We start from the raw sequence: 23,289 nt of genomic DNA, 5'->3' as shown, positions 1-23,289 counted from the left end.
CCAGGCAAGGGAGGATCCCCTTACAGGTTTCAGAGGGAGGACGGCCCTGCCAACACCATGATTTTGGACTTCTAGCCTCCAGAACCGTGAGACAATACATTGCTATTGTTTTAGTCACCCAATTTGTGACCTTTGTTATGGCAATCCAAGGAAACTAATACTGTGGTCACTTGGTTTTGTACCAGGGAGCCATGACCAGACAATAGGGAAAGAACAGTCTCTTCAACAAATAATGCTGAGAAAACTGGACATCCACTTGCAAAAGGAAGAAGTTGGACTCTTACCATATACCACATACAAAAATTAACTTTAAAAAATGGATAAAACACTAACTTTAAAACAGAAAACTATAAAACTCTTAGAAGAAAACAGAGGAAAATTTCATTACTGTGGATTTAGCAATGACTTTTTTTAAAATTTATTTTATTTTTGGCTGCGTCGGGTCTTCATTGCTGCCCCGTGAGCTTTCTCTAGTTGCGGCGAGCGGGGGCTACTCTTCGTTGCAGTGTATGGGCTTCTCATTGCCGTGGCTTCTCGTTGTGGAGCACGGGCTCTAGGAGCACAGGCTTCAGTAGTTGTGGCTCATGGGCTCAAAGAGTGCAGGCTCAGTAGTTGTGGCTTGCCGGCTTCAGAGCACAGGCTCAATAGTTGTGGCTCGTGGGCCCAGCTGCTCAGCGGCATGTGGCATCCTCCCAGACCAGGGCTCGAACCTGCGTCTCCCACATTGGCAGGCAGATTCCCAACCACTGCGCCACCAGGGAAGCCCCAGCAATGACTTCTTAAATGATATCAAAAATCCAGCTAACAGGGACTTCCCTGGCAGTCCAGTGGTTGAGATTTTGTGCTTCCAGAGAAGGGGGTGCAGGTTCGATCCCTGGTCGGGGAACTAAGATTCCGCATGCTGCACGGCCAAGATAAGATTTTTAAAAAAAAGAAAGAAAAAGTGCAGCTAACAAATGAAAAAAATAGGTGAGTTGAATTTTATCAAAATTAAAAACTTTTGTGCATCAAAGAATACTATCAAGATATTTTCTTCTATTTATGATGAGTAATTTTTCTTTAATTTTCTTAACTATTGGAACTGTCCAAAGTAGAAACTGAGAAGAGCCCTAAATTTAGTACAGAATAATAAGAAATAAAGTCATGCTGAAATTATTTTGACATAACGTATAATTTGCATTTTAAAAATGTCTGAGGGCTTCCCTGGTGGCGCAGTGGTAGACAGTCCGCCTGCCAATGCAGGGGACACGGGTTCGTGCCCCGGTCCGGGAGGATCCCGCATGCCATGGAGCGGCTGGGCCCGTGAGCCATGGCCGCTGAGCCTGCGCGTCCGGAGCCTGTGCTCCGCAACAGGAGAGGCCACAACAGTGAGAGGCCCGTGTACCTCAAAAAAAAAAAAAAAGAAAAAAATGTCTGAAAAAATTTATAGCCATTGATATCTTAAATCTACAGTTAGATATCTGAAAACTGACTGAAGCATGTAATATGGAAGGTATGTGTCTTGGTATGTTTGGTTTGTAATTTAAGATGGAGGACTAAAACAATAGGAGAGGAACTTCCCTGTGGCACAGTGGTTAAGAATCCACCTACCAGTGCAGGGGACACAGGTTCGAGACCCAGTTCGGGAAGATCCCACATGCTGCGGAGTAGCTAAGCCAGTGCGCCACAACTGCTGAGCCTGTGCTCTGGAGCCCGCAAGCCACAACTACTGAGCCCACGTGCCTAAAGCCCGTGCTCCACAACAAGAGAAGCCACCGCAGTGAGAAGCCCGCGCACCGCAACGAAGAGTAGACCCCGCTTGTTGCAACTAGAGAAAGCCCGCGCACAGCAACTAAGACCCAACGCAGCCAAAAGTAATTAAATAATAAAAAATAAATAAATAAATTTATTAAAAAATAACAATAAGAGAATCACTTCTCTGATTTGTAGTAACGATAATCGTGATCGTTTGGATCACTAAAGGAAAAAGATGTACCATATTCATGATGTATGTGAATGCTGTGATCCCATTAATAAAGGTGAAAAACAGAAAGAAAAAAAAAAAAGGACACTTTAAAGTAAGTGAAAACTCATAAAATGGGAGAAAATATTTGCAAATCATATATTTGATAAAGAATTAATATCCAGAGAATATAAATAACTCTGACAGCTCAGCAACAACACCAAAGCCTAAACCTAATTCATAAATGGAAAAAGGGTTTAAATAATATTCAAATGGTCAACTAGCACATGAAAAGGTGCTCGATATCATTAGTCATTGAGGAAATGCAAATCAAAACCACAATGAGATACCACTTCACATCTCCCAGGATGGCTATAATTTTTTAAATGTAAACTAACAAGTGTTGGTGAGGATATGGAAAAATTGGAACTCTTACATACTGGTTGCTGGAATGTCAAATGGTGCAGCTGCTGTGGAAAACGGTTTGGCAGTTCCTCAGAAACTAAACATAGGGGACTTCCCTGGTGGCGCAGTGGTTGAGAGTCCGCCTGCCAATGCAGGGGACACGGGTTTGAACCCTGGTCCGGGAAGATCCTACATGCCGCGGAGCAACTAAGCCCGTGCGCCACAACTACTGAGCCTGTGCTCTAGACCTCGCAAGCCACAACTACTGAGCCCGCATGCCACAACTACTGAAGCCCACATGCCACAACTATTGAAGCCCGCGCACCTAGAGCCCGTGCTCTGCAAAAAGAGAAGCCATCACAATGAGAAGCTGGTGCACCACAACGAAGAATAGCCCCCGCTTGCTGCAACTAGAGAAAGCCCATGTGTAGCAACAAAGACCCAACGCAGCCAAAAAATAAACTTATAAAGAAAAAAAAACAGGCTCAGGCTACATTTTCGCTGTTCTGTAGGTACAGAAGTTTTTATCTGATTGTGTATATTAAGATAAGTACAATGAAAAGAGAAAGTATTGGCTTCTTTGTCTTGCTTTTAAAATTGTATGAGCAAGTCTTCGAAGGCTTTTCATCAGTTTTGTTTTTGGAAGTGTATACATTGTAATGCTTCAAAAAGAAGATTTTTTGGATAGAATCTGATCTAAAATTTTATACTGTACATCACATAATTGTTACAAAGTGTGTTCAATTTATCAAATCAAAGAGAAGAAGGCATTCAGAAAGCCCCAATTAATTAAATCATATGTTGAAATTACAGTTCGGCTTCTAATTTTGTTCTCTCTTGTGACAGATCTTTTATATAATATAGTCTCTGATTTATATTGAGTCTCAAAATACTGTTTCCATTTTTCTTAGGAAAACGGGAAAGCATTTCCACAACTTCATTAGTTGGCAAGACCTAAGAGCTATTGAACTTGTAAAATCTTGGAATAGTTCTCTTTTAATGAAGGTAATCTTTTTCTTATGTTCGGTGATTTGGTTGTTGCTGTTTTTTCCTGTAAATGTCCTTTAGCCGTAGGCCGAATTGTATCATCTACTGATGATGTCTTAGGACATGAAGCAGAAAATACACACATGCACACTCCCCACCCCAGTGAAATTTAATAGTAGTCACCCAAGAGCGTGCTGGTGGACCGAAGTCCTTAACAGCCGCACATCAGGAACTGATGAGGAGGTTTGGGGTGGACCAGAGGTTCACAAGTTAGTGAGAATTCATTTCCATTCCTGGAGAAATTGAAAAAAAACGGACTATGTCCAGAAAAGGTACAGACTATGTCCAGGTTTTATCATCTTTTGCTATAAAAATGGTTAATGGACGTTGAGATAGATAACTGGCTGACTGCCACAAGCTTTCACCATGATGCCTGGCAAACGATGATGCTGATGACTACGGTAACAGCCGTAGTAGCATCTCACTCTGAAGTGTGAGACTACCGAGTTAAAGAACGAGACAATTTTCCAGCTCCTCAAATATGTTGAAACCTGCAATAGTTGGTCTTACAATCAATATTGCATATTGATTGTTTTAATGCTTCTAATGCCGCACAGTTAAATGCCTTCTCAGTTAGCCTGCCCCTACCAGGTGGTGCATGGGGAGTGTCTGCAGCATCAGTTTTCCTTGATAAGTGTTCGGAGACATTAACTTTATACGAAAACAAACTTGAATACATTATAGAATATGACAGCAATGCATGAGTGAAACAAATCTGCCATAGGCCCACCCACAATGATTTTTTTTGTTAGTTTAATATATAAAAATGCACCTTGCTTTAATAACTTGTGAGGCTGAATACTGAGAGGTGCTGTTCATGGGAAAGATAGAGTAAGAGAGTTGAAAGTGGTTTTAAGGAAATATTGTGAACTTTGAATGATATAATTTAAAATTATACTATTTATAATGTGCAGTGTTATACTTTAATATATAATTTTAGTTTTTAATAGGTCAAGTCATTGGATGTTCCTTAAGTTAGTCAGTGAGGTGTTTAATAAAACTTTTATTCCTTTTAAAATAAATTGTGAAAACATTTATTTCTGTAGTATAAGCCCCAGATCTCAAATCGTGATGAAAAACTGACATCAAGCACAAAACTGAGCATTTAAAGCACTTGTCTACCTGATATTGAACAGGTATATGATATAAATTTTGACCTCTCTTAGCAGAGAAATGCACACAAACAGACTCATGGAGTTTAGCGCACAAAATTGCAGAGCTGGCCCTGCCAGTGAAGGAACCCTACCCTATAATCATCCTTTTCCAGATGCTTATGGTCTGTTGACTCAGGTTCTTGGAAATGTTTAGGGAGGATGTGCCAGAGCGGGCACCAAGGTCATGCGTTTAGCCAAGGCTACCCGCAGGCAAAGTGGTGAAGTAATTGGGGCGTGGTGGCAATCTCCTGGCACCACAGTTTCCTCCAGTCACGCCAGGCACCCATGCTTCCTCTCACTGTTCTGATTCTTGCCTGTTGGTTGCTAAGGCTTCTCTGCTTTTAGCATAACAGTCCCAACTCCTTACCAGAGTTTGATCCTGTCTCCAGCTCTGACCCCTTCCCAGACCTCTCTCTCCCTGAAGCTGCTAAGGATTAGGCTCCAGCTTTGTCAGCCCTCAAGCCCTTTCTTACCTGAAGGCCCTTGTATCTGCAAGGGGCTCTCTCTGCCACCATGGCTGGATCCTTCTCATCCTTCAGGGCGCAGCCTCACCACCACCTCCTCTGTGGGAGCCCTTCTCTGCCATCCTATTCATAGTAGCACTCCTCACCCCCCCCAATCCGATCTCTATTACTGTCCTTTATTTCTTTCACAGCACTCATCAAATTTCAGAGACTCTGAGGTGTACATTTCTTAATTGAAGTTTTAATTGAGGTCATTGTAGATTCACATGCAGTTGAAAGAAATAATAGAGATCCCTTACAGGCTTTGCAGTTTCTCCCAGGGGTAACATTTTACAAAACTATAGCATAATGTTACAACCAGGATATTGACATTAATATAATCCATAGATCTTATTCAGATTTCCCCAGTTTTACTTGTACTCAGTTCCATCTGTAGGTATGTTATGTGTTTTAATTTCTGTACAGTTTTTTCCATATGTTCATGTATCTGTTACCGCAAGGATGATGAACAGACACGGGACTGTTCCATCACTACAAGCATCCCTCCCTCATGTTGCTTTTCATAACCACATCCACCGCTCTCCTGTGTACCTCCCCACCCTCTCCCATCCCTAGCTCCTTGCAACCTCTAATCTTTCCTCCATTACACATTTTTCTCATTTCAAAAATGTTATATATGTGGAATCATGCAGCATAAAACATGTTTTTGATTTGCTTTTTTCACTTAGTATGATTCTCTGGAGAATGCAGGTTGTTACATGTATCAATAGCTTGTTTCCTCTGTATTGCTGAGTTGTATTCAGTGGTACAGATGTACCACCTGTTGAGGGACATCTGTGCTAATTCCAGTTTGGGGCTATGACAAATAAAGCTGTTATGAACATTTGTTTATGGAATTTTATGTGAACATAAGTTTTCATTTCTCTGAGATAAATACCCCAATAGGATGCTTGCTAGATTATAGGGTAACTGCATGTTTTATTTTGTAAGAAACTGCCATACTTTTTCCCCAAGTGGCTGTACCATTTGCATTCCCACCAGCAATGTATGAGTTATAAGAGATACATTTTTTTTCCAATTTTGAAAAGGATGATTTTTATCTAGGATACATTTTTTAATCATCAGGGGTTTTTGGGTCATTTTAACCATAATTTATATCTTACAATTATGTCATAATTTAACTAGCAGGATTTTTTACTTTTTTGCTAGTACGTTAAATAGTGGTTCATCTTACAACCAGTGTCTTCTTAGATTATCTCATTTATTGATTTGATTACATATTTGTCTGTCTCTTCCCACTAGAATGTAAATTTCAAGAAGGCAGGGATTCTGCTTCTTGTTCACTCTGTTTTCTCAGGACCTAGCGCACTTCTTGGTACATGGAAGGTACTCAATAAATATTTGTTAAATATATGAACAAAAGTGTTCCTCGTTCATATGTTGACAAAAAGTGCAGGTATTAGACCTCTTAGTACTTTTTGTGTGCCCCTGCCAAAGTATCTGCATTTTAACAGAAGATCCCTGAAGGATCCTAAATCTAAGTTTTTATACGGAAAAGTATAGTTGCTTATGGAAGAAGAACTCATTTCAGTTCGAAATGTTTCTTAACATATAACACATCAGAAGAAGGATTCTGGGTGTTCACCTTAAATACTTTAAAAAGGTCTTATATTTAGTAAGTAATGTAAAATATAAGGAAGTGCAGAAGGTTTGAGTACTGAACAGGGTGAAAAGGAGGGTACAGACTTTCAGTTATAATGATGAATAAGGTCTGGGGATCTAATGCATAATATGATGACTAGTTCATAATACTGTATCGTATAACTGAAATTTGCTAAGGGAGTAGAGCATAAATGTTTTCACCAAAAAGAAAAAAGGTGAAAAAAATTAAAATGAGCCTCATTGTTCAAAAAAAAAAAAAAAAGGACAAAACTGAAATGTAGAGAGAACTGAGTCTACACATTTCTTGATTGATGCATTATGCTAAAAATGAAAGAAAAATAGATTTATTTCTATTTTAAATAAATAAACCAAAATCTTTCCATTTATTTTGGGGAGAGGTGGGCATAATAGGAAAAAATGCATAAAGTAGGTAAATTCTCTGTAAATGAATGTTTTGTCCAACATCAGTTTCAGAAGTTGAATTGTCCATCTGCCTCCTTCTAGTTAGGTAGCAGGATAAGGGTTCATTTTGTTGTGGTTTTTTGGGGTTTTTTAGTATGTCTTACAAACCTTAAAACTCAATGCTAGTTTTCTGTATAAGCTTTTTTCTTTTTTCAGTTAAAGGTTTTGCATACGAAAAAGTAAATTGAAAACTGTATGTTTCATCTTCAGTCATTAGATAAATATAAATAGTATTAAATAAAATCTCTTATCCCAAATTTTAAGCACTTAATGTGTAGGGGGAGCTTCCCTTCTGAGTTAATACTAACTTGATTAAAAATATATTTCTAATAGAAAAATAGCCTTCTCCCTTGACTCTCTACCTTTACTTCCATAGTTAAAAATGGGTAAAGAGGTAGAAAATAGTTATTTTTAAAAGACTTTTATAAGTACTTGAGCCTCTAGTGTTTGCTAAAGAAGTTCGTAGTAGATGTGTCACATTTCATATTTTAGAATGCAAATTGTCCTCTTAGGGTGCTTTGCTCGATCTCCTTAAGTGCTGAGAACACTTTATAAGTAGTTAAATAGTTTGCTATTGGGTTTGTTTGCATGTGTATGAAATTTAATATAGAAACATCAAACACCATTAAATGCATTTTCCTAAAATATCTTTTTTTTTTAAATAGCTCATACACAGCTCCTGCCGAGTGCTGCACTTTTTCACTAGAAGTAAACGATTTTTAGCAGCCAGTTTGTTCACTTTCACAACCCAACATGTTTCTTTGAGATTGGCCTGGATTTTGCAGAACCTGACTGAGGTAAGGAAAGAGTGTGTGTGTGTGTGTGTGTGTGTGTGCGCGCGCGTGCACGCACGCGTGTGTGTGTGTGTGTGTCTAGATTATAGGGATGAGAAAAATGCAAGGAATAAAGAGAATAATTTGCTTATTTGAGGGAAAATTAAGTGTCCACCACATTGGGATGGAAGACAAGGAATCCTTACTCAGTTTGTTTTTTTAAAACCTTTTTATTGTGAGTCATGGCACATATAGAAAAGTGAACAAAACAAAAATGTACCACTCAGTGATATTTTGTGGAGCAAATATCTGTGTAACACTACTCGAATCAAGAACTAGAACACTGTGGCACTATGTATTACATTTTCTTTCCACTTTTACAATTTACATGTTTACTCCTCAACACTGCACGTCAGCTTTCTTTGCCTGAATAGTTTTGAATTTTGTAAATGGAATCATACAGTGCTTATTCTTTTGTGTCTGACTCCTTTCGCTTAACATATTTGTGAAATATGACCAAATGGTATGTAAATTAATTTCCTTATATTTTCATTGCTATTTAGTGTTCAGTATATGATTTTACATAGTTTATCCATTTTGTTCATGTACATTTGAGTTATTTCCAAATGTACATTTTGGGCCATTATGAATAATGCTATGTAAATGCATTTCTGCTGTATCTATGCATGGGAATGGAACTTTTAGGGCATGAATGTGTATATATATTTTCACCTTTAGTGGATAATATCAAACATTTTTGCACAGTTTTTGACAATTTACACACCCCTCATCAGTGAAGGAGAGAATTTATAATTTCATTTACCATCATAATTGATATTATCAGTCTTTATTTATTTATTTTTGCGGTATGCGGGCCTCTCACTGTTGTGGCCTCTCCCGTTGCGGAGCGCAGGCTCAGCGGCCATGGCTCACGGGCCCAGCCGCTCCGCGGCATGTGGGATCCTCCCGGACAGGGGCAGGAACCCGTGTCCCCTGCATCGGCAGGCGGACTCTCAACCACTGCACCACCAGGGAAGTCCTATAAGTCTTTTTAATTTTAGTCATTTTGGTGGGTAGGTAGTGATATTTCATTGTGGTTTTAGACTGGATAAAAAAGCAAAATCAAACTATATGCTGCCTTATGGGAGACATACTTTAGATTCAAAAATACAAATCAGTTAAAAGTAAATGGATGGAATCTATGCAACGGAAACAGACTCACAGACATAGAGAAGACAGGCTTGTGGTTGCCAAGGGGAAGGGGGAGTGGGGAGGGAAGGATTGAGTGGTTGGGATTAGCACATGCAAACTAGTATGTATAGGATGGATAAGCAACAAGGTCCTACTGTATGGTGCAGGGAACTATATTCAATATCCTGTAATAAACCATAATGGAAAAGAATATGAAAGAGAATGTATGTATATGTATATAGAATCACGTGGCTGTACAGCAGAAATTAACACAACATTGTAAATCAACTATACTTCAATAAGATATTTTTTTAAAAAGCAAATGAGTGGAAAAGATTTCCATGCAAACAGCAACCACAAGCTAAGTGACTATCTAATATCAGACGAAACAAACTTTAAAAACAAACAAAAAAATGTTGCTAGAGAAAATAAGGGCATTTTATAAGAAGAAGTCCATCCATCAGAAATATATAACAATTGGGACTTCCCTGGCATTCCAGTGGTTAAGGCTCCACACTTCCACTGCAGGGGGCACAGGTTCCATCCCTGGTCAGGGAAGACCCTGCATGCTGGGCGGCACAACCAAAAAATATATATGTGACAATAATGCACATAATAACAGTGCTCCGAAATACAGGAAGCAAAAACTGACAGAACTGAAGGTGTAAATAAACAGCTCACCAGTGGTAGTTAGAACAACTAGAGAGGAGATCAACAAGGAAATAGAAAACTTGAACAGCATAAAGCAACTAGACCTAATAGACATTTATGGAAAACTAATAACAGCAGAATATACATCCTTCTTAAGTGCACATGGAACCTGCTCCAGGATAGAACATATGCCACACCATAATACAAGTCTCAATAAATTTAAAAGGACTGAAATTATACAAAGTATTCCTATGACTACAAAGGAATGAAATTAGAAGTAAGTAGCAGAAAGAAATTTGGGAAGTTCAAAAATATGTGGAAATTAAACAAAGCACTTTTAAACAATCAATGGGTAAAAGAAGAAGTATCAAGAGAAATTAGAAAATTTTTGAGATGAATGAAAATGAAAACACAGTATACTAAGATATGATGTAGCAAGAGTAGTCTTTACAGGGAATTTTAGAACAAGACTATATTACATAGAGAGACTACATGAAAACAAATCTAATATTCTCCCTTAAGACACTGGAAAAAGGTGAGCAAACTAAACCCAAAGCAGGCAGAAGGAAAGTAATATAAAGGCTAGAGTGAAAATTGATGAAACAGAGAATAGAAAAACAGTTGAAAAAATCAACAAAACCAAAAGTTGGTTTGAAAAGATTAGCTAGACTGACAACGAGAAAAAGAAAAGAGAGAAAGATCCAAATAACTGAAATTATGAATGAAAGAGGGAACATTAATTCCAACTTCACAGAAGTACAAAGCTCTATTAAGCAATACTATGAACAAGTGTATGCCAAATTAGATAACTTAGATAAAATGGAATACTTCCCAGAAATGCACAGACTACCCAAACTGACTCAAGAAGACATATACAAGCGGAATAAATCTTTTGTCCTTTAAAAAAATTAGTACATGTTAATTTTAGAGGAGTTTTAGGTTTACAGAAACATTGAGCAGAAAGTACAGAGTTCCCATATTCCCCCCAACACGGTTTTCCTGTTATTAACATTTTGCATTAATATGCTACATTTGTTGCAATTGATGAATCAGCAGTAACACATTATTATAAAATATTATTAATGTAATATATCTATGATTACAGTATCATACAAAATAGTTTCATTGACTAAAAATCCCCTGCATTTCATTTATTCATCCCTCTCCTCTTACCCCTGAAACCCTGGCAACGACCGATTTTTTTTTTTAACTGTCTTTATATAGTTTTGCCTTTTCCAGAATGTTGTATAGTTGGCTACAGAATGTAGCCTTTTCAGACTGGCTTCTTTCACTTAACAATATGCATTAAAGGTTTCTCCATGTCTTTTTGTGGTTTGATAGCTTATTTCTTTTTACCACTAATTAGTATTTCATTGTGTAGATGTATCACAGTGTGTTTATCCAGTCAGCTATTGAAGGATATCTTATTGCTTCCAGTTTTTGGCAATTATGAATAAAGCTGCTGTAAACATTTGTGTGGAGGTTTTTGTATGAACATAAATTTTCACCTCGTTTGGGTAAATACCTAGGTATGTGATTGCTGGATCATATGGTAAGACTATGTTTAGCTTTGAAAGAAACTGCTAAATTGTCTTCCAAAGTGGTTGTACCATTTTGCATTTGTACCAACAATGAATGGGAGTTGCTTCACATCCTTGCTAACATTTGATGTCAATTTTGGATTTTAGCCATTCTGATAGGTGTGACATAGTATCTCATTGGTTTAATTTGCAATTCCCTAATACAGGGGTCTGGTACTGGTCGGCGGTCTGTTAGGAACGGGGTTGCACAGCAGGAGGTGAGTGGTGGGCAAGCGAGCGAAGCTTCATCTGCTGCTCCCTATCGCTCGCATGACCGCCTGAACCTCCCCCCAGCCGCCGTCCATGGAAAAATTGTCTTCCATGAAACCGGTGTCTGGTGCCAAAAAGGTTGGGGACCCGCTGCTCTAATAGCATATGATGTAGAAATGTGACTCTACTCTCATTTCTTTTCCTTTGCATTGACAAGGACCTCCAGGATATATTGACTAGAAGCGATGACTACAAACATCCTTTTCTCATTCCTGATCTTGGAACAAAAGCTTTCAACATTTCACATTTAGTATAAATTTCTTTAGCTATCCTTTATCAAATTAAGGAAATTCTCTACTTTTCCTAGTTTGCCAAGACATTTTGTTATGACTGAATGTTGACTTTATCAAACACATTTTCTGCGCTTATTATCTAGGTGTGACAACCTGCTTGGCGTTTGTAGGGCGTCTTAAATTCATTGTTTGATATCTGTTGTTGATTTGGGAAATTTCTCAGCCATTATCTTCAAATATAAATTTCTGCTGCATTCTGCTTATCTTCTTTCCTTCTGAAAATCTGATTACATGTATGTTAGACCTTTTGACTAAATCCTTTTTGTCTCTCACTCTAACATATTTTCTATTCTTTGGTCTCTATGGACTTTATTCAGGATATTTTCTTCTAACCTGTCTTCCAAATCTCTTATCTCTCTGTTTCTAATGTGCTATTATGAAAACCCATCCACTAAGTTCTTAATTTTTTTAGTTCTAGAATTTCACTTGTTTTCCCCACGTAATTAGCATGGTATTTTAAAAGTCCATGGCTATTAATTCCAATATCTATAGCTCCTATGGACTGTCTCTTTCTCCTTCCCCCACCCCCTGCAATGTTCTCTTGTTTCCTTGTATGCCTGGTTACTTAATTGGTTTTTTAAAAAATTTTAAGCCACTTTATTGAGGTATGATTATTGGCATACAAATAGCTATGCATATTTAATGCGTACAACTTGATGAGTTTGGTGAACCTGGCTACTTGTTTGTGTGTATGTGTGTGTGTGTATATATATACATATATATGTGTGTGTGTGTGTGTATATGTGTGTGTATATATATATATGAACTAGACATTGTATTTGTGAGCTTGTGTGTAGAAATTACGAGAGCCTTAACATATGTTGCTCTGGATAGGATCTATGTATGCTTCTTCCATTCTTCTATGCACCAGCATTATCTCAATCCAATTTAATGATTGAGATGGTTCAAAGCTGAGTTGGAGTTCCTATAGGAGCCCATCCTTCTAGTTTACCCTTTCTCCGAGGGTAGAGCCATTTGGAGTCTTAACCCAATGTGCAGAGGATTGCCCTTGGTCCTCCTACCTTAGGAAGCCCTGATACCTACTCTGTGTCCATCTAGCCTCACAAGGGCCTACTACCTATCAATCAGAGGGCCTGGCTCTCACATATTTTTTAAAATAAATTTATTTATTTTTGGTTGCATTGGGTCTTTGTTGCTGTGCGCGGGCTTTCTCTGGTTGCAGCGAGTGGGGCCTACTCTTCGTTGTAGTGCGCGGGCTTCTCATTGCGGTGGCTTCTAGTTGCAGAGCATGGTCTCTAGGCACGCAGGCTTCAGTAGTTGTGGCACCCAGGCTCAGTAGTTGTGGCGCATGGGCTTAGTTGCCTCGCGGTATGTGGGATCTTCCCGGACCAGGGCTTGAGCCTGTGTCCCCTGAATTGGCAGGCGGATTCTTAACCACTGCGCCACCAGGGAAGCCCTCAAGTATTTTTTGAATGAGCAAATGAACTTACTACCTGGCACGCATTATTGCTACTTGCTGAAATACAGATTAACCTTTGTCTAATCTGAAACAAATTTTAGAATCACAATTTCTAAATTTAAGAAGAGTTTGAAATCTAATAATATTACTTTAAGTACTCCATATTTAAGTGGTATAGTACTTGACTCTTCAAAATACTTGTTATAAGTAATCTACAGATGACTTTTTTTGGAACTCATGTCATCTGTCTTCATTTTTTTTTTTTTTTTTTTTTTCCCGATACGCGGGCCTCTCACTGTTGTAGCCTCTCCCGTTGCGGAGCGCAGGCTCAGCGGCCATGGCTCACAGGCCCAGCCGCTCCGCGGCATGTGGGATCTTCCCAGAACGGGGCACGAACCCATGTCCCCTGCATCTGCAGGCGGACTCTCAACCACTGCGCCACCAGGGAAGCCCATGTCTTCATTTTATTGATCCTTTCTACTGTTAAAATATGATTCATTCTTAAATGTCTCCATTTGTTGTTTTTTTAAATCTCATTTATTTAGCAAGCTTTATTTTTTTAACATCTTTATTGGAATATAATTGCTTTACAGTGTTGTGTTAGTTTCTACTGTATAACAAAGTGAATCAACTATATGCATATGTATATCCCCATATCCCCTCCCTCTTGCCTCTTCCTCCCACTCTCCTTATCCCACCCCTCTAGGTAGTCACAAAGCACTGAGTTGATCTCTCTGTGCCATGCAGCTGCTTCCCACTAGCTATCTATTTTACGTTTGGTAGTGTATATATATGTCAGTGCTACTCTTTAACTTCGTCCCAGCTTACCCTTCCCCCTCCCTGTGTCCTCAAGTCCATTCTCTGCGTCTGTGTCTTTATTCCCTTGCCCCTATGTTCATCAGAACCATTTTTTTTTTAGATTCCACATATATGTGTCAGCCTATGGTATTCGTTTTTCTCTTTTTGACTTACTTCACTCTGTATGACAGACTCTAGGTCCATCCACCTCACTACAAATAGCTCAATTTCATTTCCTTTTATGGCTGAGTAATATTCCATTGTATATATGTGCACATCTTCTTTATCCATTCATCTGTCAATGGACACTTAAGTTGCTTCCATGTCCTGGCTATTGTAAATAGAGCTGCAATGAACATTTTGGTACATGACTCTTTTTGAATTATGGTTTTCTCGGGGTATATGCCCCGTAGTGGGATTGCTGGGTCATATGGTTGTTCTATTTTTAGTTTTTTAAGGAACCTCCATAGTGGCTGTATCGATTTACATTTCCACTAACGGTGCAAGAGGGTTCCCTTTTCTCCACACCCTCTCCAGCATTTATTGCTTGTAGATTTTTTGATGATGGCCATTCTGACAGGTGTGAGGTGATACCTCATTGTAGTTTTCATTTGCATTTCTCTAATGATTAGTGATGTTGAGCATTCTTTCATGTGTTTTTTGTCAGTCTGTATATCTTCTTTAGAGAAATGTCTATTTAGGTCTTCTGCCCATTTTTGGATTGGGTTGTTTGTTTTTTTGATATTGAGCTGCTTATATATTTTGGCAATTAATCCTTTGTCAGTTGCTTTGTTTGCAAATATTTTCTCCAGTTTTTTTTTTTAACATGTGCTATATGAAAGGAACCCTCCTAGGTGCTGGGGTTATAAATGCAATCTAGTTCCTGCTCTTAAGGAGCTTAGGGAAGTAATGATGCTATGAGATAATGGCTATATGGAAGTTGCCCGTGTGATACTGGGTTAGGCACACCTAAGAAATGCTAGTCTTGAAGGACAAATAGGAGTTGAAGAGGTGATCAAGTAGGATTTATGGAATTGTTTTCCAGTAAGTTAATGATATCTTTACAAGCATGCCAATTTCTCTATTAGCTAGTTTAAAGAGGTTTTGATTCTTTTGTTTCTTTTGGTAGATATTTTCTGTGACATTCCAGGTAAGTAATATTTTAGGCTTTGAAGGCCATGAGGATTCTGTCACAAACAGTCTGCCATCGTAGCATGAAAGTAGCCATAAATAATACATAAATAAATGAGCATGGCTGTGTTCCAGTAAAACTTTATTTAAGGACATGGAAATTTGAGTTTCATATACTTCTCATCTGTCACAGGGTATTCCTTCTGTTCTTTTAACCACTATAAAATTACAAAAATGTTCTTAACTTGAGGTACAGACAACAGGTTGGATTTGACCTATGAGCCATACTGTGCCATCCCATTTTAGACTTTCTATATTTAGACATATTTGTATATCTAAACTGAAAAAGAGATACACTGTTTTTTTCATCACAAAAGTAAACATTCTTGGTGTAAAACTAAAGCCTTTCATACCCTATATAATTGCTTAGAACAATTGGGGGTAAATTCTAGAAATTATTTCTCTATGTATATATTAATTTTTATAAAAAATGGGATTATATTGTATTTAGTGGTTGGCACTTAGTCATGCACTTAATAATTTAGCCTTTTGAATTGATTTTGTGCTGTTGTGTTTTCAAGGTGCGAAAGGCAATTGAAGAAGAAAATTGCTGCTTTGGGACTATTGATACCTGGTTGTTACATAAGCTCACAAAAGGTAAAGATGATTTGATAGATCTGTGTCTCAAGTAAGTGGAATTTGACTGACAGAAATGACCTATTTGAAAAAACTGGACGTTTGAAACTTTTTCCTCCATATCCCAGACATACTGTTTCTTTGGTACCGTAGTTACTTCATATTATACTAAAGCTAGATTAATTTCAGATTTATTCTAAGAGGAGGGTGATTTTAAAATTGTGATGAAACCTCAAACATAAGACCGAGGAACAGTCGTAATTTCGAGAGTGGAAGACTTGAGTTCAATTCCTAATCTACCACTTTGCAACTATACGTATAGTATAGCTATAGGTAATCACGTTGCTTCTCTGAGCCCCTTTCCACATCTTTAAACTGGGAATCATGATATGGAAATGTGCCTGAAAGTGCTTTTGTAAAGTATAAAATTTCAAAAAGGTTTAGTGGGAAATTGCTTTGGAGACTTTGCACTGGAAATACACATTTTGGAATGAATTTGAGGGCAGACAAAGGTCGAGACTATAAACTAAGGATAGGTGTTGATTTATACTACCTGATCATAAATAAATTGTTTCCAATATAAATTTAGGTTCTGAATTTGCCACAGATTTTTCAAATGCCAGTACAACTGGACTTTTTGACCCATATGAGGTAAAGTTTTTTTCCCTTCTTTTTTCTTTTTGAATTTATTTATTTTATTTATTTTACTTTTGGCTGCATTGGGTCTTCATTGCTGTTCACGGGCTTTCTCTAGTTGTGTCAAGCGGGGGCTACTCTTCGTTGTGGTGTGCGGGCTTCTCATTGCGGTGGCTTCTCTTGTTGTGAAGCGTGGGCTCTAGGTGTGTGGGCTCTAGGCGCCCGTGGGCTTCAGGAGTTGTGCACGTGGGCTCAGTAGTTGTGGCTTGCAGGCTCTAGAGCACAAGCTCAGTAGTTGCGGTGCATTGGCTTAGATGCTCCTGGCATGTGGGATCTTCCTGGACCAGGGCTCAAACCCGTGTCCCCTGCATTGGCAGGTAGATTCTTAACCACTGAGCCACCAGGAAAGCCCCTTCCCTTCTTTCTGAGTCACCAATTTTTCTGTAATTTAGCTTGGATTCTGATGACATGTTTCTGTGCTCAGATGTGCTGGAGTAAGCTCATCACCTCCCTGCTTTCAATCCCGCTCTTTCTGCTGCCTCCCGTGAAAGATACAAGGTAATAATGAAAATCAGACATAGAAACCAGCAAAATTGTCCCTGAATTCACCTGGCCTGTGTGGGGAAAAGCATCTTATTATACGTTTGAGGTGCTTGTATGTTCATTATGTAACTTTTTGGCCTACGCTAAAAACAATTTGCTGAATTTTAGAATTAATATTTCTAGAGCTATAACTTACTTTTTAACCAATTTTATTTGAAGCCACAATTTTGGATCAGTGGATGAAGAGATATTTGGCGTGCCTATACCAGTAGTGGCCTTGGTAAGTAGAAAACTTGAGGGCTTCTCCTTGTATAGTATAAACTAAATGAATGTATATGAATAGTTAGGATTAGATTTAAGAAACAAAAAAGGTCCTTGCAGAATAAAGTTAAAGTATCTTTTTTCTTTTTAACTTAAAGGGCTCTCAATATAATCAGAAGTGTTCTCCATTTTCTGGAAAAGGGACCTGTGGGCCAGTGTTCTTTCATGGAAATATTTTATAACCTTTTCTGACTTCTCTATATATAGTTTTTCAGAAAACTGTGTTAAATTTTTTTAAAATGTTGTATTTTGAGTAATGTGTGGCTTGTATTTAATACTCTGAGATAAAAAACCGTGATGGGGCCAATGCTTAGTTTATATATGACATAGTATAATGATAAACCGTGATAGGGCAATTAAAGTAAAGAAGAAATATATTTACATTTTATAAAATCCTTCCTCAGCATCTACTTAGCTGGTAAAGAATTTGTGGATGAGTGGAAAATTAGCTGTTTCTGATTTTTGAGGTTTCTTTCTTTATTATAGAAACTCAGATCTTGTCTTTAATTTCCTGTAACAGCTTAAACAGGAGTTATTGAGCATCTGTCCCTAGATGGACAGTCACTATGGTAGGTGGAGAAATCAAGTGAGGGGAGGGGAATTAAATTCTCAAGTTACAAATTCCTGGAGAGGATCAGTCCTAGTAGGCTCAGGTTTAGATTAAGGTATGGCTAGAAGACATAGATTAGTGAGAAAGCATTCTTCAGATGAGTTTTGGTCCTTAAAATATTGCTGTATATATATCTACATGTAGTTACATTAACAAAATGTTACAGGGAAGTCCCTGGTGGTCTAGTGGTTAGGATTTGGCACTTTCACTGTCATGGCCTGGGTTCAATTCCTGGTTGGGGAGCTGAGATCCTGCAAGCCGTGAGATGTGGGGGAAAAAAAAAAAAAGTTATAATTTTTTTTAACAAAATGTATGTTTGGGAAATGTATATTTTTAACCTACATCTACTTATACACCTATCTCTCTTATTAAAAGAGAAATTTGTGTGGCCAGTTATTTTGACTAATGAATGAAAATGCTTGCAGTTTCAAATGAACAATCTTAGTTGTTTTTTTCTGGACAAATTTTATTCTGACTTTTATTTCTAAGATTATTCTTATGATACTTAAAAGTGGTGAAGTAGGTAGACTGCTGAAAATTCCTGAGACACGTTAGTTATCCCTATAACGTTAGTCCTAGAGAGACTCCTATCATATACTTGTTGCTCTCTGTTTCCTTTTTTTAAGGAAAAGGAAATAAAATGGTGAACCATGAGAATACAATAAGTAAGACAGCGGGATACAGTGAAATGGAACACTGCTAAGGGCCCAAGGTCTTATATTTGAATGTTTTTGGCAGGTTGCTGACCAGCAATCAGCCATGTTTGGAGAATGCTGCTTCCAGACAGGAGATGTGAAGTTAACCATGGGAACTGGGACATTTTTGGATATTAATACTGGAAATAACCCTCAACAGAGTGTTGGAGGTAGGTAGTTAGAATATATCCTATTTATTAATAAAATATCCCTTCTTTTTACTTGTTCAACTTTTGTGACACTATTTTCTTATTTTATATTAAGGATATTGTCTAATATTTTTCATTATTCTTCTTAGAGACAGTTAATCCCCATTTCCCTTTTTTCTTAAATTAAAAGCACTAAAAAAATGAGAAAAATTTTAGGGAAAAGTTCAGAAAGACTAGGGTATTTTGGTCAGCTTTCTAAATATTTACCTATAATACATGTTATATTTGTTGAAAACATCTTTCTAGGCCTCTAAAATTTCTTTTATGTGTTAGAATTTCTTCTTTTTGTGATACTTTTTGGCAGTGGTACTTCTCAACTAGTGATCCATGCATATTTAGGGTTTTAATGACAATTGCTAAGAATTTGCTCTCTCTAATGGAGGAAATCCTGGAATGCACAAACCAAGAAATTTAGATAGTGTAACTACACTCAGGAGAGCTTGGGGCTCTTAGTCTGAGCTCTGGTCTCCTAACATGGTTACTAAGAGGTGGATTTAAAAATGTTTTTCTTGCCTTTCATTCCCCCTAAAGTTCTTCCTTTTTCCCTAACTGGGAAAATGAAAGCTGGAAAAATGATCATTATAAAAATTAAATTAAATGAAAATAAAAACACAGAAGAATGATCATTGTTTCTATTTAGGAACGTTGTTTAGAAACTACAGATAGGGGACCTTCCTGGCAGTCCAGTGGTTAAGATTTTGCCTTCTAATGCAACAAATTCAATAAAGAGTTAAAAAAAAATTAGTAACTACAGATAAATGCAATAGCATGGTTAGTTGTCTGACAAACCAATCTCATAATAACCTTTAATTTCTCAATTAAAATATTATTTCTGTGTTTCTAGAGACACAGATATGCTTGTAGCTACTAAAAGCTAATATTTATTGTTCTTTTTCTATGCCAGGCACTGCCCTAAGTCCTTTTTCAGTTTATTTTCACAGAAGCTCTCCGAGGTAGACCACTTTACAGTTGAGGAAACTGAGACTAAGAAACTAGAAACTTGTAAGACCACAGCTAGAAAATGAGAGAGGGCTGGGATTTGAACTCAGGCAGTCTGACTCCACAGGCATGTTGCTAGTTTTTGAGATAATCAAATTGTTCCACTGTAGACTTCTCTGTAATTAATTCACTATTTATTGTGTGACTTACATTGTTTATTTGTTTTTAAGGCTTTTATCCATTAATTGGGTGGAAGATTGGGCAAGAAGTGGTGTGCTTAGCTGAAGGCAATGCAGCAGACACCGGTACTGCCATACAGTGGGCTCAACAGTTAGGTGAGTCGTCTCTTTCAACAGAATTCATAGGCCAGACATAACTCAGGAAAGCCACAGGATCGCAGATCAGCACGAATGGATGATTCAAATGAAACGAAATAAAATGACGTGCTAGAAGAAAATACAGGATGTTATTTTCATGACATTGGGATGGTAAAAGGCTAGGCATTAAAGCCAGATACCATAAAGAAAAAGAAAAATAGATGTAAGTATAGAAAACATTAGAACGTGTAGGGAGAGATGCTGTAGCAAAGTTGAAAGACAAACTGGTAAGGACAATTTGTAGCATATGTTAGAAAAATTTAAAAAGATGACCAAAAAATTGGACAAAAGGCAGAGGAATAGGTATTTTTTAAATCAAGTGACTGTTAAAATGTGTTGTTTAAATTCAATAATCAAAGAAATACACATTTAAAAATTGATGTCTCCTATGATTGTCAGAAATTAATTACTTCTACGATGCTCAGCATTGATGGAAACATAGAGAGAAAAGTATTCTTGTTTTCCATTGCGATGAATGTTAATTAGTATGGCCTTTCTGGAGGGCAATTAGGCAACATGTATCATTTTATAGAGTACAGACCCTTGGCCCTCAGATCTATTCTTTGTTTCCTAAGAAAATAATCATACAGGTGTGCAAAGACGTGTACATACATGGGTGTTTAAAACGGCAGTTGGAAATAAGTTCCTGTCTAATAATAAAGCGTTAAGTAAGTAAATGTTGGTACATCCATATAGTAGAACGCTGTACAAATAACACAAATACTGTAGTCACAAATAACCATGTAGTTGCACATCTTATTGACATGCAACATTGTCTGTGATACATTAAGGAAGGGATTAAGCAGTCGCAGAACAGCCTGTATGAATATTTTTTGCTTTTTTTTAAAAACAGCTTTTTGAGATATAATTCACATGCCAAATAATTCACTTACTTAAGGTGTACAATTCAGTATTTTTTAGTATTTTCACAGGGTTGTGTAGCCATCACCACAATCTAATTTTAGAATATTTTTGTTCTCCATAAAAGAAACCCCCCTACCCATTGGCGGTGACTCCCTGTTCTACCCCCCAGCCCTAAGCTACCATTAATTGACTTTCTGTCTCTATGGATTTGCCTATTCTGGACATTTCATATGGATGGAATCAAACAATATGTGGTCTTTTGTGACTGGCTTCTTTCACTCAGCATGTAATGTTTTCAAGGTTCACCCATGTTGTAGCATGTATCATTACTTCATTTCTTTTCATTGCTGAATAATTTTCCACCATATGGATGAACCAGCATTTATCCATTCAACAGTTGATGGCCATCTGGGTTGTTCCCACTTTTTGACTGTTGTGAATAATGAAGAGCCTATATATTATATAACCATATTTAATGCATACAGTATGTAGTGTTATATACCAAAGTATTAACAATAGTTATGTCTGATGATTAGATTATGAGGGGCTCTGCTATCTACTTTGCTGATTTGAACTAAACTGATTTGTTTAAAGACAAAGATAATTCTGTTGGCAGAAAACATACACTTCAGGAGGAAAATGCCAATCCATTTCTTCCTTTCTCTCTCTTTCTCTATAAGCCTGCACCTACATTATCATCATAAGATTACTTATTAACAACAACAACAAATTGTTTGTTTGGAAGATTTTATCACTTAAAAGTCTCTTCTTCCTTAAATGTACTTCTTTTAATTTTTTGGACATGTATCTTTAGTCAACTCAGAATTATCAGAAACAGGAAATATAGGTTACCTATTTCTTCTCTTTTAGTTATAGCTTTTATTAATTTTACTCCTTCCCCCCGCCAAAAAAAAAAGTGCAAAGAAAAAGCAGAATGATTTCACGTTCCTCATTAAAAAAAAATCTTTCCCAAGTTCCTTTGACATCATGTACACATTATCAGGGGGAATCATTTCCACCGCTTTGCTGGGTTGGGGCTCATTCACTGTGATTCTCAAATGATGAAAACTCTTTTCTGGGGGATGGAGCTAAATGCCCCTGACCTAGAAAAGCGGTGTGATTTCCAGTGGACACATAAGCCCCTCCTAAAGACCAGTCCCATCTCTGGCAGGAAGCAGGACCATTTGTCTGACTGGAGAGAGAGAGAGAATTCAGAGTTGAATTATTTACTTAAAAATTTCAATCATTGGACTTCCCTGTCGGCGCAGTGGTTGAGAGTCCACCTGCCGATGCAGGGGACGCGGGTTCGTGCCCCAGTCCGGGAAGATCCCACATGCCGTGGAGCGGCTAGGCCCGTAAGCCATGGCCACTGAGCCTGCGTGTCTGGAGCCTGTGCTCCGCAACGGGAGAGGCCACAGCGTGAGAGGCCCAAAATTCAATCATTGGCAGAGCTAAACATTATTGGTATACATCTGTCTGAAATGTAAAAAAAAGGTGACCTTTATTTGAATATATCTCTTTCTGTTCTGAGAATTCACTTTAATGAGTATATCGAGAAAATAACTGAATTATGTTCAGGAGAAACACAGTGCATAAGAGCCTGAGTGACCCTGTCATTTCCTTGAAGATGTGTATTCTGAGCATTTATGTCTGTGTGACCTGCTGCGTTTGTTCCACTCTGAATGGTGGCTTCCTCCTACCCCTTTACTGGGTTGAATGCCTCAGTCGAGCTCAGGCACGAAAGCTCTTTTAAACCACTTTCATCTTGACTTTCAGATTTATTTTCTTAATCTTTTTCACACAGGCCAATTCTCTCACTTTTTTCCCCCTTGAGTTCCTATGGGATCATCTCTTTTTCCTTTTCATCTGGTCCATCTCAGCTCCCCTTCACTCTTTGTTCCCTATTTTGCTATCTCAATCTTAGAAATATTTCTATGTCTTCCAGCTTTTATTCAGTTAACAAGTAATTAAGTGCTAAGTACGAACCTGGACCTGTACATGCTAGGAGACACCAGTGGATAAGACAGTCACTCCCTGCCCTCACGGAGGTTATAGTCTAGCAGAAAAGATGTATATTAAATGAATAATGGAAAAAAACAAAAGAAATTAGTGTTAGGTACCAGGAAAGAGAAATAGAGGTAGAGTCAGTGATCTCTTTCTAAAGGGGGTGCTTTGTTTGGTCTGGGGAATCAGAGGGCTTCTTTAAAGAAGTCATG

General features: G+C 37.8%; 1 protein-coding gene across 1 annotated transcript in view; it reads left to right on the top strand.

The window, feature by feature from the left end:
* GK5 (glycerol kinase 5) overlaps positions 1–23,289 on the top strand; it is a 71,878-nt gene that overhangs the window by 28,417 nt on the left and 20,172 nt on the right. The window contains exons 4-11 of the mRNA XM_065876431.1: positions 3,259–3,352; positions 7,802–7,933; positions 15,825–15,900; positions 16,469–16,530; positions 17,000–17,073; positions 17,278–17,338; positions 18,728–18,854; positions 20,063–20,167. Of these exons, the coding sequence (XP_065732503.1) occupies positions 3,259–3,352; positions 7,802–7,933; positions 15,825–15,900; positions 16,469–16,530; positions 17,000–17,073; positions 17,278–17,338; positions 18,728–18,854; positions 20,063–20,167 (731 nt within the window). The remainder of the gene's footprint in view (positions 1–3,258; positions 3,353–7,801; positions 7,934–15,824; positions 15,901–16,468; positions 16,531–16,999; positions 17,074–17,277; positions 17,339–18,727; positions 18,855–20,062; positions 20,168–23,289) is intronic.

This window comes from Phocoena phocoena, chromosome 4, assembly GCF_963924675.1.
Source record: "Phocoena phocoena chromosome 4, mPhoPho1.1, whole genome shotgun sequence".
NCBI classification, from domain to species: domain Eukaryota; kingdom Metazoa; phylum Chordata; class Mammalia; order Artiodactyla; family Phocoenidae; genus Phocoena; species Phocoena phocoena.
This window is presented reverse-complemented; position numbering and strand designations above follow the sequence as displayed.